This window comes from Mustela lutreola, chromosome 6, assembly GCF_030435805.1.
Source record: "Mustela lutreola isolate mMusLut2 chromosome 6, mMusLut2.pri, whole genome shotgun sequence".
Taxonomy (NCBI): domain Eukaryota; kingdom Metazoa; phylum Chordata; class Mammalia; order Carnivora; family Mustelidae; genus Mustela; species Mustela lutreola.
The window spans coordinates 118,940,396-118,956,732 of NC_081295.1; the positions used below are offsets into that span (position 1 = coordinate 118,940,396).

Sequence of the window (16,337 nt, forward strand, 5' to 3'; positions counted from 1 at the left end):
AAAAGATAACTATAGCTCATGGGTTGTTTCCCCACCCCCAAGATATTTATTTATTTGACAGAGAGAAACAAGGAGAGAGGGAACACACGCAGGGGTAGTGGGAGAGGGAGCTGCAGGTTTCCCACGGAGCAGGGAGCCAGATGCAGGGCTTGATGCTGGGCTTGATCCCAGGACTCGGGATCATGTCCTGAGCCAAAGGCAGACACTTAACTTGCTGAGCCACCCAGACGCCCCTATAGCTCATGTTTTACTACATGCTAGGCACTGTGCTGTCTTTACATATATTTAGCCCTCAAAATAACCGTCTGAGGGGTGCCTGGGTGGCTCAGCCAGTTAAGTGTCTGCCTTTGGCTCAGGTCATGATCTCAGGGTCCTGGGATAGACCCCTGGGTGGGGCTCCCTGCTCAGGGTGGTAGTCTGCTTCTCCCTCTCCCACTGGCCCTCCCCGCCACTCATGCTCTCTCAAATAAATAAATAAAATCTTAAAAAACAACAACAGCAACAAAAACCCTTTGAGTTAGAGTACTATTATTATCCTCATTTTACAGTTGAAGAAAGTAAACCAGAAAGAGTTGGGCTCTTTTAAACACAATCCTGTATCAGGTTAGATCATCTCTAAATCCTAAAATCCTCTGCTTCTGTTTATTGAAATTAAGTTTTCCTTTAAATTTTCTATACCATTTCACAATCATTAGTCCTACTTTTAAATCTTTATACAGAACAACCAAACTCGTGCAACACCCAGAAGAATGCTATCTGAAAAAGAATTTATTAGGAAGTTAATCCTAGTAAAGGGTCCAAAGGTACCTTCTAGTTCTAATTTTAGTATATGTGCTGCCGAAGCGAGCACCACCTTCCAGTTCTAACCTCCAATCTGCTTTTACTATTATAACATGGTTATTAACCAACAAATGTATCTCAATCTAAATATTAATTAAAGTCTAAAATCAAAGTAAGAGTAAACAAGCCAGAGTCTCAGTCAGAAAAGGCGATTCAGTGGCAGCAGAAGGGTCTCACATACCACTCATCCAGGCAACGGAAGACCAGTAAGATACAGCAGTGCAAGGGCCCTGTGACCCCCGTTGACTGACTCCGCCCCCTACTCCTACCTCGTTGGAAAACCACTAGCGTGTACAAGGCTAGAACCACTCTCCCCTTGACATACAAAGGCTGGCTGAAAGTATTAAGACATTCCCAACACCTGTCTGGAATAAGGAGTGAAAACTAAGTGGGGGGAGACAGAGGAAGCGTGCAAGCGACGAAGAGGTGATCTGCTTGGCGGTGTGGGACTTGAGTAGGAACTGAGCCGTGGGGCAGTGGGCCAAGAGATCCTTGAGGGTCGGGAGGCTTAAGGAGGCTGCGAGGGTCGAGAGGAAAGCCCGGGGCACTCCAGCAAGGGCAGAAGCACCCTGCACCGGAGGGCACAGGAAGAGGGAAGAACAGAGTGGTGACAACGGTCGGGGCCGGCGGCACGGGCCGGAGACTGTCCTGCTCGAGTTGAGGCGAGGGCCGCCAAGGAGTCCCAACTCGGGCGAAGGATGGGGAGAGCGGCCCAAAGGAGGGCGTACGGAGGAGGGACGAAGAGGGTTAGGAAGGGCCCCGGGACGGCTGGGGGACGGCGCTGGCGCTCTCACCGGGACAGGTGCTTCAGGATCTGCTTCTTAATGATCCCAGCCATGCCGGAGCCGCGGCCCGCGTGGAAGGCAGGCGAGCAGCTCTGGCCTCCTCAGTCGTGAAGAGGCGGCCCCTCACCTCGCCGCGGCTCGGGGACCGGATGCCGCCGCCGCCACCACCACCGCCGCCGCCATGGCGCTCTCGTGCCCCTGCCCCGGCGCCGGGAGCTCCGCCACGATCCCACCCACCCGCGCGGCGCCGCGGCAGCTGGCCCGGAGCGACGCGGAGATCGCGCGCCGCCAGCCGCCTGCCGCCCGCCGCCCGAGGCGCGCGCAGGGAGAAGGCCGCGCGTGACGAGGGGCGGGGCGGGGCAGACGCGCGCACGCGCGGAGGGTCGGCTCCGGGCTCTGTCCCACCGTTCTGCGGTCTGCCTCTCTACACAGGGAAATCAAAAAGGCTTTCCCTCCGAAATGTATGAGGTTCCCGCAGTCGTTTTGAACTATAGGAGAAAGGCAGCAATATTTGTAAATTTTTGCAGGAATTCGGTAGATAACTGCGCAATGCCTCTTCCATTTCTCATTCATTTCCCTCACACATTCACTCATTGTTGAGCACCAGCTAACTCTACTCCAGAAATCAGGCTGAGGAGTGACAAGAGGTCTCAAGAACCTCACGGGCCCTTAGAACGACCTCGGTCTGCTGCTTTTTGCTAAAAAACTGAGAAGGGAGCACCTCGTCATCATCTCTGTGCCATTCTTACCCAGCTAACCAGTAGGCAAATGTTTACTCAACACATAAGGAACCGAAGCCCAGGAAAATAGTTGGAAAACCTTGCCCAAGGTTACGACTACTTAATGAAACTCAGGAGGAGAACCTTAGGGTTCTTTCTCTCAACCCAGTGCTATTTCCACCCTATGTCGTTCACACACTTAAAAGTGTAACCCATATGCTGGGGACACCTGTAGAACCTGTGGCAAAGGTGAAAACGGTGGCAATTTTCTGAACTTGAACCTTACAACAAAAACCTGAGTAAAATATTGAGACAGGCTTACAGAAAATCTGGGTGCTTTCTGATATATGCACATAATACAATTGTTATCTGATTCCAGAGATGGTTCAAGCATTACCAGCTGTATAAATGCTAAATGTTTAAAATAATCAACAAACTTCATCTATGTGTATCTTATAGTAAGTTCAGTTTTCACTAGAAGTTCCCCCACAATTACCTTTTTTTCCCCATTTTGTTTGAAAGAGAGAGAGCGAACACAAGTGGGAGGGGGTGAGGGAGAGGGAGAATCTCAAGCGGACCCCACACTGAGCATCAGCCTCACCACCCTGAGATTATGACCTGAGCCAAAACCAAAAGTTGGAGCTTAAGCTTAACTGACTTCACCACCCAGGTGCCCCCTGCTCCGCCACTCCACCCGGATCACAAATTACCTTTTTAAAAGAGAAGTAAATAATCCTCAACATGGGTGCTCTACTACCCATATCCCTTTAGCAAGACTACACAGTCCATCATTATTTGCCCCTCTGCCCACCTCTCTATCAAAAACATACTAGAAACCAATAGATCCTATGAAGGAAGTTTCTTGCCAGGATTATTGGCCATTATCACTCCCTCCCAATTCACCGGCCAGCTCTAGAGATTTGGGACAATTTCTTGCTTTTTTGTGCTTCTTTTCCTAGCAACTGATTGGATATCTGACATCAGCTCTGTAAAATAAAACCTGCCCAAGTTCAGATTCAGCATCCTTGTTGAAAAATTAATTCATCATGCCTCGTGAATGAGTTATTTTTGTTGAAAGCAAAAAGTCATGTTCTAAAAAAATATGGCTTCTCTAGGGACTGTGGAATACAAGAATTCATACTCTAACCAATAGTATTGATGTGTTTTTCTTTCCCTGCAATGCTAAGAATGCAAAACATATAAAAATAAAAGGAATTTGGGCCCAATCCATACTTTTTTAAAATTTAAAACATTATATTTTGAGATAATTGTGTCTTAAATTTCAGTTGTAAGAAATAATACAAAGATACCCTTGTATCTTTAACTTAGTTCCCCCCAAAGGCACTATGTTGCAAAACTTTAGTATGATATCCCAACCAGAATATTGACATTAATACACTCAGTATACAGAACATTTCTTCCTTTCTGACATGAAAACCTTTTATTTCCTTTTCTTGACTTATTGAGCAGGCTACAGTTCCTGGCACTTTGTGTAACAGTACTGGTGACAAACTGAGAACTCGTTCTGAATTCAGGTTCAACTGCTCACCACTTGAAAATCAATACTCTGGAGACAAGTGATGGTGGGGAAGGAAAGGTTGCTTTATTCAGGAAGGCAGCAACCTGGAAAGATGGTGTACTAATAGATCAAAGAACATCTCCCCCACCCAGGAGAGCTGGAAGGCTTTTCGCTTGTTTTTTTAAGATTTTACTTATTCAGGGCACCTGGGTGACTCAGGGGGCTAAAGCCTCTTCCTTTGGCTCAGGTCATGATCTCAGGGTCCTGGGATGGAGCCCTGCATCAGGCTCCCTGCTCAGTGGGGAGCCTGCTTCCCTGCCCCCCACTCTGCCTGCCTCTCTGCCTACTTGTGATCTCTGTTAAATAAATAAATAAAATTTTTTAAAAAAAGATTTTACTTATTCATTTGAGAGGGAGGCAAAACACAAGCAGGGGCAGAGGGAGAAGGAGAAGCAGACACCCTGCTGAGCTAGGAGTCCTACACAGGGCTCAATCCCAGGACCTGGAGATCATGACCTGAGCAGAAGGCAGATGCTTAACAATCTGAGCCACCCAGGAGCCCCAACCTGGAAGGTTTTAAAGAGGAAGTCATGGGTAAAGGGAGAGGGGGTATGTGCAGGAGAAGACAGTGCCTAGACAGTTAGGTTAGTCCTTTGTTGACATGACCCTGAACAGATTTGGTAACTGCTTTCAAATTTAGTCAGACTTTATCTTCTGGGGAAATTTGGGTCCTTCACTCCTCAAGGCCAGCGGTCTGCAAATCTCAGGAGAGTATGTTCATTCTACTACAGGTCAAGGGTCTTTGGTCAGCAAGCAAGGAGTGCATAAGCTAGAAGCAAGTTAACCCTTAAGACCAGTTGGAGTGCTGTTACAATGACAGTAGTTATACTCTCTGTTCCCAATTTTATAGGAAAAGCATTCATTCTTCACCATTAAGTATAAAGTTAATTGCGGATTTTTCTTATGGATGCTCTTTATCAAGTTGAGGAAGTGCTCTATTCCTATTTTTGAGAGTTTTTAATCAAGCATTTATGTTTATTTTTTTCCAAGTGCTTTTTCTGCATTGAATGTCATGTTCACATGATTTTTCTTCAGTTTGTCAACATGGTAGATTACCCTGATGAATTTTCAAATACTGAAGCATCCTGCATCCTTAAAACCTCATCTGGGTATGGTATATAATTACTTTCATATATTGCTGAATTCTATTTGTTAATATTTGCTTAAGAATATGTGTATTATTTCCTTAATGACTAATGATGTTGAGCATCTTTTCATGGCTTATAGGCCATTGTATATCTTTGGAAAAATGTCTATTCAGGTCCCTTTTAAAATTGGGTTGTCTTTTTATCATTGAGTTGCAATTTTATATTCTAGATACAAGTTCCTTCTCAGATATATTTGTAAAAATTTTCTCCAATTCTGTGTTTTCTTTTCATTTTCCTGATTATGTGTGCTTTGCAGCACACACACACAAATCTTGTTTTTGGTTCATTTAAGAAAACCCTACACTGAACATGGGGCTCAAACTCATGGCCCTGATTCCAAGAGTCACATGCTCTTCTGACAGCCAGTGAGACACCCTGAAGCACAAAAATTTTTAATTTTGATAATATCCAATTTCTTTTTTTGTTGCTGTATTTGTGGTGTTACACCTGAGGAATGGTTTGTGTAATCCAAGGTCAGGAAGATTTACATCTATGTTTTCATCTATAAGTTTTACAGTTTTAGCTCTAACATTTAGGAATTTTATCCATGTTGAGTTCATTTTTTGTATATGGTATGATGAATGGGACTGACTTTCACATATCTGTCATGTGGATATCTAGTTGTCTTAGCATTATTTGTTGAAAAGAATAATCTTTTCCCATTGGAATGTCTTGGTGAAAATCAATTGCTGATAAAAGCAACAGTCCAGTAGCTTTGTGAGAAGTGTTTTTGGTTGTTTTTTTTTTTTTAAGATTTTATTTATTTGACAGAAGGAGGGAAAGCAAGCACAAGCAGGGGAAGGGGCAAAGGAAGAGGGAGAAGCAGGTTCCCCACTGAGCAGGGGGCCTGACATGGGGCTCGATCCCAGGACCCTGGGATCATGACCTGAGCCAAAGGCAGATGCTTAACCAACTGAGCCACCCAGGCACCCCAGAAGTTTTGAAATAAGGAATCTATAGTGTTTTTGTATAGCTTTGATAGCTTTTATATGCATAGCTTTTAGTTGTTTCTCTAGTTACTACATTATTATATCAGAGTCTTATCACAATCTACAGTATTGCCAGTCACCAGTTCAAGTAAAGTGCAAAAACTTTACCTCCCTTTAGGTCTCCTTTCCCTCCCATAGGTATAATTTTTTAAAAATATTTAAAAAAAAAGATTTTATTTATTTGACAGAGAAAGAGAACACAAACGGGGAGCTGGAGTGGGAGAGAGAGAGAGAAGCAAACTCCCTGCTGAGCAGGGACCTTGCCATGGGGCTCAATCCTGGATCCAAGATCATAACCTGAGCCAAAGGCAGATGTTTAACAGCAATCAATAAAATGAAATAATGCAAGAAATATATGTTTATGTTTCTTGCGATGAGCCACCAGGCACCCTGCCCACAGGTATAATTGCCTTAAATATTTTCTCTACATTTGGAGCTACATTAATCAGTGTTCTAAACTTTTCCTTCAACCATCCAACAACTTAGAAAACTCAAGAAAAGTAAAGTCTATTACAGTTACCCTTACTTTTCCTGTATTCTTCCTTCCTTCCTGATGTTGTGAGATTCATTTATTTATTGTTTCCTGTTTTGAGACTTTTTAGCCTTTCTTTTAAAGTAGGTCTGTTGGCAACAAAGTCTCTTAGTTTTCCTTCATCAGAGGACATTTTAATTTCCCATTCATTCCTAAAGCACAGTTTACTGGATATTGGTTCCTGGGCTGAGAGCTCTTTTCTTTCAGCACTTGAAAGCTATTTTGCCACTTCCTCTGGTGTCCACAGTTTCTGATGAGAAATCTGTCCTTCTAATTGTTTTCCCTCAAGAATAAGGTGTCATTTTACTCTATTTTCAACTTCCTTATTTATAGTTTTCAGAAGTTTGATTCCAACGTATACTAATGTGTGGATTTGAAGGATTGAAGGGTGACAGTCTGGCTCAGTTAGTGGAGCTTGTGACTTTTGACCTTGGGGTTGAGAGTTTGAGCTCCACATTGGATGTAGAGATTACTTAAAAATAAAATCTTGAAAAAAATATTTAATCCTGATTGAGGTTCACTCAACTTCTTAAATATATGTTTATGTTTCTTGCAAATCTGCAATGTTTTCAACAACTATTTGTTCCAGTACCTTCTTGGGTTCTTTCCTTTTGTGCTGTCTCCTGGGACTCTGACAACATGAATATTAGATCTTTTGTCCCACAAGCCCCTCATTTTTTTTTTTTTTTAGTCTATTTTCTCTCTGTTTTTCAGATTGGGTATTTTATTGTTCTATCTTAAAGTTCATTATTTCATTTTATTGATTGCTGTTAAGTCCATCCACTGAATTTTTTACTTATTTTCTGGTTCTAAAAAGTTTCCATTTGGTTCTTCTTCATGTCTTGTTTCTTTGCTGAGACTTTCTATCTCTTCATTCATTTCAAGCATGTTCATAGTTGCTCCTTGAAGCATTTTTATGATGGCTGTTCTAAAATCCTTGTCAAATAGTTCCAGCATCTCTGCAGTCTTGGTGTTGCCATCTATCACTTGCCTTTCTAAATTCAGTTTGAGATCTTCCCGATTCTTGGTATGACGAGTGATTTTATTTTATTTATTTATTTAAAAAAGATTTTATTTATTTATTTGACAGAGAGCAAGATCACAAGTAGGCAGAGAGGCAGGCAGAGAAAAGAGGGGGAAGCAGGCTCCCTGCTGAGCAGAGAGCCCAATTCGAGGCTCGATCCCAGGACTCTGAGATCATGACCTGAGCCGAAGGCAGCGGCTTAACCCACTGAGCCACCCAGGCCCCCCTTGACGAGTGATTTTAGATTGAAACCTGGATGTTTTCATATTATGTTCTAAGACTTCGGATCTTATTTATACCTTCTGTTTTACTGACTTTTTCTCACACTGGTCTGGCAAAAGGAGGAGTGGCCCTCTTGTTACTAATGTCAGGTGAAGAGAGAGGTCCAGGTTGACCATCAGCCTCCTTGGACACGCAAGGGAAGGGTTCCTCATTACTGCTAGGCTAAGACAGGAGTTCTGGCTCTCCAGTAGAGCTCAACTAATACTTCCCTAGCAGAGTGTAGCAGACTGCCTATTAACGCTCCTCACAAGGCCTCCACTGACATGGGGTATATGCAGGCTCATTACCACTGGACATTGTACAAAGTCCATAAAGTTCTGATTAGGCCTCTTCGGATACTACCTCTGTGATGGGGATGACCATCTTAGCTCCCTATTTGGCTTTCCCTGTTACCACCCCAGCAAGAGTTTGGGGCATTTTAATACAGCATCACAAGGGTGGGAGAATAAGCTCCCCCCTTGACCTTTGTGGCATAAGTGGGAGTAGGGCCTGGGTTTTTTTTCTGTGATGTTTGGCTGGAGTAGAGTAGTTATTGTTTTAAGTTTTGTCTTGCTAACCTGTCTCTATTCTGGTCCTTTGGCTACAGAAAGCAGGCTTTTCTTGGGGTGTTTTTTGTTGTTTTTTTTGTCTATGGCCCATCATTGTTTCTTAGTTGCCAGCTTCTTCAGCTCCCAGTTTGGGATATAGGAAGCAAAAAGCCAGAGCCCATTGGATTGTTCCTTGGTTCCCAAATTCTCTAGAAGATCTGCCTTCTTTTCACCTTTCAGTCTTCTTAGGCTTAAGTGCGTGCGTGCGCACACACTCATATTCATTTCAGGGTTTTAGCTGTACTTAGCAGTAGGAATAGGGAAAAGTACATCTATTCTATCTTTCTGGAAGCCTAAGTCTATTTTTTTAAATGTTTTTAATGTTTTATTTCGAATTACAGATTCACAGGAAGTTGTTAAGATAATACAGAGAAGTCCTGTGTACCTTTCACCAACTTTCCTGCTAGAGTTACATGTTACATAACTAGAGTACAACATAAAACCCTGGAAATGATATGGACACATCTCAGAGATATTGCACGTTGAGTTTGGTTCCAGACTACCACAATAAAGCAAGTATCATAACAGGACAAGTCAAATAAGTTTCTTGGGTTTCTCAGTACATGCAAGTTAAGTTTATGCCATCCTGTAGTCTATTAAGTGTGTGATAACATTATATCTAAAGAAACAATGTACATACCTTAATTTAAAAATACCTTACTGGGTGTCTGGCTGGCTCAGCTGATCAAGCATGTGACTCTCAATCTCAGGGTTGTGAGTTCAAGCCCCATGTTGGGCTTGGAGCCTACTTTAAAAACAAAAACACAATACCTTACTGCTAAAAAATGCTAGCCATCATCTGGGCTTTCAGAGTTATAATCTTTTTTATGGTGGAAATTCTTGTCTCAATGTTGATGGTCGCTGACTGATCAGGGTGGTGGTTTTGAGGGCTGGGGTGACTTGGCAATTTCTCAAAATAAGACAACAATGAAATTTATCACATGGATTAAATCTTACTTTCTCAAAGGATTCCTCTGTGGCAGACAGCACTGTTTGATAGTGTTTTACTCAGAGTAGAACTTTCAAAATTGGAGTCAGTCTTCTCAAACTCTGCTGCTACTTTAACAACAAAATTTAAGTAATATTCTAACCTTTTGTTGTCATTCCAACAATCTCCACAGCATCTTGACCAGTAGATTCCATCTCAAGAAAATACTTTGCTCATCAAAAAGAAGCAACTCATCTGTTAAAATTTTATGAGATTTGCAGCAATTCAAGTATTACAATAATGACCAAGTTTTAAATACTGAGAGAATTAACAAAATGTGACACAGAGACACAAAGTGAGCAAATGCTGTTGGAAAAATGGCAGCAGCAGACTTGCTCAACACAGAGTTGTTACCCGCTTTCGATTTGTAAAAAAAACACAGTATCTGCAAAGCACAATGGAGTGAAGGATAGTAAAACAAGGTATGCTTATATTGGTGTGTGTGTATAATTCTGTCCTTTTGTTACACATGTAGTCTTGTAGAAGCACTAATACAATCAAGACACAAAGATTTCCCTCATGCTACTCCTTAATATTAATTTCCTGCTCCTCTCACTCCAACACCCTAACCCCTGGCAACTACTAACCTGTTCTTCATCATGATAATTGATTTAACTGACTGCTAAATAGCAAAGACAGGTTATTACCAACTATAAGGATTTTTTTTTTTAAGATTTTATTTATTTATTTGACAGAGAGAAATCACAAGTAGATGGAGAGGCAGACAAAGAGAGACAGAGGGAAGCAGGCTCCCCGCTGAGCAGAGAGCCCGATGCAGGACTCGATCCCAGCACCCCGAGATCATGACCTGAGCCAAAGGCAGCGGCTTAAACCACTGAGCCACCCAGGCGCCCCAGGATTTTTTTTTTTTTTAAGATTTTATTTATTCACTTGACAGATCACCAGTAGGCAGAGAGGCAGGCAGAGCGAGAGGGAGGAAGCAGGCTTCCTGCTGAGGAGAGAGCCCTGATGTGGGGCTTGATCCCAGGACCCTGAGATCATGACCTGAGCCGAAGGCAGAGGCTTTAACCCACTGAGTCACCGAGGCGCCCCAACTATAAGGATTTTTGAGAGTAGTTTTCTAGTTTGTGGTAGCTGTGATGTTTTAAAACTTTATTGAGGTATTACTGACATATAACAAGTACACAATTTTTAAAGTTTTGACATGTATACACACCTGTGAAATTGCCACCACAACCAAGACAATCAACATATCCATCACTCTCAAAAGTTTTAGTTATTTTTAGCTACACTGGCCTCCCTGCTGTTCCTCTAATACATTAGGTAAACTTCCACTTCAGAGTCTTTGTACTTGGTATACCCTCTACCTGGACAGCTTGTGCCCTAGACATCCGCATGGCATTCCCCCCAGAGTCATCCCTGATCTGGCACTCCCTATGTCCCTTATTTCGTGGCCATGTACCATACAACAGTGGTATTTTTAACTGACTTGTAGCAGCACAAATTAATCAATTACCACTCTTTTCCTTGAGCATCTCTTTTTATCAGTCAGATTAGATTCAGCTGCATGTAACAGAAAACTCAAAAATTATTACATGACTTCAGTAAAAAATGTGCATATCCCCTTTCATGTAAAAGAAGTCTTAAGGTGGGCCGTTCATGGAAGCTCCAAGATGCTGCCTGCATTTCAAACAAACATTATATCCACTTCTGGTCAACAGGAAATAAAACGGGCAGGGAAACAAGGCATGTTCTCTCCTACCACATGGCCTCCCTAACCAGAAGCTCTGGCAAAGGTGCTATTCATTGCAGATACATGAAGGCAGATAAAAAATTAGGAGTTCTATTATTATAGATAGTAACCAATATTGGGGTGGGAGCTATTAGTAATTCTGTCTGCCACTCTCTGCTCTATTGTATTACTCTTCTTTTTGTCCCTCTTTACATGCTACATTCCACAAGCAGAGGCCTAAGAGATAAAAGGGATAAAGAAAAACATAGCATTTGAGAATAGAGGTAAAATTCTTTGTTCTTTTTACTTCTTTAAACAACCATCTCCCCCAAAGTTATTAGGATGTGATGTACATACGAAAGTGGGAAAGGATTAAGAATGTCACTGTGAAAGCTGATTAATCCTTACAAAGGGCTTTAAAGTCTTGGATTCCTTTTGTTGTTTTTTTGGTTTTAACATTTTATTTGTTTGAGAGAGAGAGCATGAGCAGGGTGGAGGGGCAGGGGAAGAGAGGAAGCAGACTCTCCACTGCAGAGAGCTTGATGCAGGGCTCTATCCCAGGACCCGGGATCATGACCTGAGCTGGACGCTTAACCAACTGAGACACACAGGGATCTTGGATTTCCTATGCTGTATTCAGTCTTATTAGATAAGCATTAAGTCAATGGGATTTTCTTAATTGGCAGGGGAGGAAAGATACACAAAAACAACTATGGGGAACTTTGACAACACTCTGATGGATGATCAAAATTATCATCACCAATGAAGGACAGACGGACCCTGTGTGCCTGCCTTATAAATGTGATATTCTAGGGATACAACTGAGGACAAGTACCAGAATGTAATCATGAGGAAACATCAAGCAAGCCCAAAACAAGGATGAGGATGAGGAACAATATATTGAACAAAAGGTGGTAAGACTGTCAGTATTATAAAAGACAAATGCTAAGAATTGTTCTGGAGTAAAGGAGACTAAGGAGCTCTGACTAAAAACTAAAGTCCATAATTCTAGATAGAATCCTGTACAGGAAAGGGGAAAAAAAATACAAGGACAATGTTGGATCAATGGATATAAATGAAATATGGTTGGCTGGTTAAATTATTAAGTCAAGGTTATATCTTCTAAACTTGATAACTAAACCATGGTTATATAAGAATATGTGTTTATTCTTAGGAAATACCTACTTAAGTATTATGGTAAAAGGCATGATATAAGCAACTTACTCTCAAATGGTTCAGGAAAAATACAGACATACATATATATAGTGAGAGGGAGGGAGTGGCAGAAAACATGGATGTAAATACTCTAGTGAACTGAGTGAAATGCCAGTAACTAACAACAGCTGATTGTGGTCAAAGGTACATAAATGTTCTTTGTACAGCATTTGCCAACTTTTCATTAGGTCAGAAATCCACACCAACCCCCACCAAAGCCTGAAGAGTAAGGATAAGATAATAACATTATCTTACTCCAGCACCTGCCTGATGAACTATTTCAGATGCTGTATTGATTCTATGCCAGAAAATCTAACCCTTAAGCTTTCAATTGGGAGGGAAAGAAATGACCCCAATTAGCTAACATTTATTCAGGACACTTCTATCAGAAAAATCTAAGGCAGGCCAGGCTTCTTTCTTTTGTTCACTAAATATATCTAGGAGCCTAAAAGATACCATCTGACTGAAGCTATTTAATTGGGACAAACACTTAATCACCACTGGACTTTTTCCATACAGGATGACCAAATTAGCCTGTGGTTCTATGCAAGGATCCCATTTCTCGTGCAGCTGGGAATCAAGGGGACTGGCATCTTGACAGACCAGTAAAGCCGAGGCAGTGGAAATGACGTTAGCTTGGACTTCAGCTGCACTCCCACTGACTCTGGATCTGCCCACAGAAAAGGAAGCAAGTACGTTAGCCCACATTTACACGAACTTCGATTCTTGAGATCTAGGAGCATTCTTGTGTTTGTACTATACAATTTCTCACATGACAGTTGCCATTTTACAATTAAAACCAGATTTTTTTTTTTTTTTTTTTTTTTTGGTCAGAGAGAGAGGAGCGAGAGTGAGCACAGGCAGACAGAGTGGCAGGCAGAGGCAGAGGGAGAAGCAGGCTCCCTGCCAAGCAAGGAGTCCAATGTGGGACTCGATCCCAGGACGCTGGGATCATGACCTGAGCTGAAGGCAGCTGCTTAACCAACTGAGCCACCCAGGCATCCCTAAAACCAGATGTTTAAAGACATAGATTAAGAGCAGTAAGTCTGTATTCTTCACAGCCTCTTAGAAAGGAAGGTCTTATAATAATTAATTGTAAACAATTTGACTTAGTAGTAAGACAGAACCTTATTCGAACTATTTATTCCTACTATGTTCATTGTGAAGTGTGCTCAACTTTTAAATCATTGTCTTCTTGTTCTAAAACTATGTAAAATACTTTCTTCAAAGAAAAATGTTTCTGGGAGCCTGGCTACTCAGTGGAGCATGGGACTCTTAATCTTGGGGTTGTCAATTTGAGCCCCATAGTGGGTGTGGATATTACTTAAAAACAAAATCCTTATTTATTTTTTATTTATTTGAGAGCGAGAACAAGCCAGGGGAAGGGGCCAAGGCAGAAGGAGAAGCAGGCTCCCTGCTGGGCAGAAAACCCCTATGTGGGGCTCAATCCCAGGACCCCAGGATCATGCCCTGAGGTGAAGGCAGACATTTAACTGACGGAACCATCCAGACACCCCAAAAACAAAATCTTTAAAGAAAAAAAAATAGAAATGTCTCTGGAATGAACGGTCAACCTTAAAAACATACTTTGGAAAAAGCTTCCTTTTAGGAAGACCTGGGTTATTCCTAAGTACCTGAGGCAAAATAGCGGGTCCCTGGGTGGCTCAGTTGGTTAAGCCTCTGCCTTCAGCTCAGGTCATGATCCCGGAGTCCTCAGATCGAAGTCCCACATCAGACTCCCAGCTCAATGGGAAGTCTGCTTCTCCCTCTGACCTCTCCTCTCATGCTCTCTCACTATGTCTCTCTCTCTCTCAAATAAATAAAATCTTTAAAACAAAACAAAACAACAAAAAAACAAAATAGCTATCTGTGAGCTTTCTGTGTATATACAAAAGACACCCTCTGCAGCTTGAGCCTGACGGAGCCATGTGAACCAGAAACTTGCTAGTCACATGTAAACTCAGTTGGCAAGGTTTCCCCCACTTTAAGTCTGTGAAGATTTTAATAACAAGTCTGAGTCCTAAAAGTCAGATATATAAATTATCAATTTCTGGTAAGTCCTCTTTAAAACATGTAACAATGAGAAACTAAAAGGCAATAAGAAGTCCTAGCAAAGACTCAGATAAGGACGTCAACTCAGCTTTTACAGAGGCAGAGCATAAAATCATCTTTCAGGATCTCTATTTCTAGTCTCTTGTTTACCTAGATAAGGTTGTTTATTTGCCTAAATTAGCTTTTCTTCAAGTTTCTAGGGAAAAAAGCTACCCACCTTTTGCCATATAAATTTCTAGCAGCAAATCTATAAAAAAAATTATAGACACACACATACATCCAGTATTACATTTCAGAGTAGAAGAGATCCCAAGAGATTACCAAACCCACTAATAAGCAAAACTTACCAGGGGGCTTCCCCAAAATACCAATTTCCTAAGACTCACCCCAGATATATTCAATCAAAATCTGGAGTCTTTATTTTTAAAAAGATCCCCCATGATTCTAATCATTAGCCAGGTAGGTCTTAACTGCTGGTTTAGGGCACCCTCTGCCATAACATCACTGTAACAATAATGTCAGATAGCAAAGACAGTTTTGTTTTATAAGTAATGATTCAAAATCCAAAAGATACAAAAAGGTGATAAGCCTTTCTCATTTACCCCTGTCCCATTTACTCTTTACAAGCAACCAGTATTACCAGTTGCTTATCTGTCCTTCTAGAGATCCTTTATGCATACACAGGAACATATAGATCTTTCCTCTAAATAATGACAGTGGCAAACAATACCTTTTGAACAAATCAAGGTTCAGTACAATGTGTGTTTTGGAGATTTTCCCCATCGGTACAAAGAGCTTCTTTATTTTTTCACCTGCCTGGCATATGCCATTTTGTGGATGTATCGTACTTGATAAATCAGTCCCCCTTCATTGGACATCTTATGTTATTCCTTGTCTTTTGCTGCAATGCATAGTCTTGTACAGACATCATCTTGTACATGTGCAAATCTATCTGTCTGATGAATTCTGGGACATGGAAATGTTAAATCAAAGGTACTGTAATTCTGACAGATATTGCTGAATTGGCCTCCTCGAAGATTCTAACAATTTTCACTCCCATCTGCAAGGTGAAATAGCCTGGGCTATACACTGAGCAGAATATAAACAGTGCGAGGGGCTTACTTTCTACATGCTTCTCTGAAAATATCCCACTATTATAGCCCAATGATATAACAAATGACATTCTGAAGACAACTTCTGTATCATGGAAATCTGCCTAATCTTACTGTTACTATTAGAAAGCTTTCTGATTATTGAAGCCCAAGAAAAAGAGGAACTAAGACAAAGGAGAAGCTGAAGTTAAGGCAATGCTTGCCATCCTTAGCTGACATACAGAGCCTGGAAAGTCTTTTCCTTACTTCAGCATAAATGATTTAAAATTTTCCACTTATTACACCAAATGCTGTTCATATGAAAAAGTAACCGATTGTGCTGTTTATTGTTTTTTGTTTTAAAAAGATTTTATTTATTTATTTGTCAGAGAGAGAGAGAGTGAGCACAGGCAGACAGAGTGGCAGGCAGAGTGGTAGGCAGAGGCAGAGAGAGAAGCAGGCTCCCTGCTGAGCAAGGAGCCTGATGTGGGACTCGATCCCAGGACACTGAGATCATGACCTGAGCCGAAGGCAGCCACTTAACCAACTGAGGCACCCAGGCGTCCTCTATTTATTGTTTTAATCAACAAAAAGTTGATACTTTAAATCTACAAGTGTTAGGTTTACCAGGTCTTGCACAAAAGAACTTTTCTAAATAAAAGCAGGGTGTCCAAAGGGACTCACTATAGCTGAGGAAAAAGAATGTCATGCAGAAGGCATCCTGCAGAGAGAACGAGCTAGAGAAACACAACCAGAAGACTTCATCTCTTTTATAATGCACAAGGACTACGAGGGGAGAAAAAAGGGAACAGG

At 41.6% G+C, this 16,337-nt stretch overlaps 1 protein-coding gene across 2 annotated transcripts in view; it reads right to left on the reverse strand.

Moving 5' to 3' along the window:
• Positions 1-1,930, reverse strand: part of BLTP3A (bridge-like lipid transfer protein family member 3A) — a 67,267-nt gene extending 65,337 nt beyond the window's left edge. For both annotated transcript variants that reach the window (XM_059178564.1, XM_059178563.1), the window contains exon 1: positions 1,635-1,930. In XM_059178564.1, coding sequence (XP_059034547.1) covers positions 1,635-1,678 — 44 coding nt within the window. In that variant the 5' untranslated portion in view covers positions 1,679-1,930. The remainder of the gene's footprint in view (positions 1-1,634) is intronic.
• Positions 1,931-16,337: the final 14,407 nt, after the last annotated feature.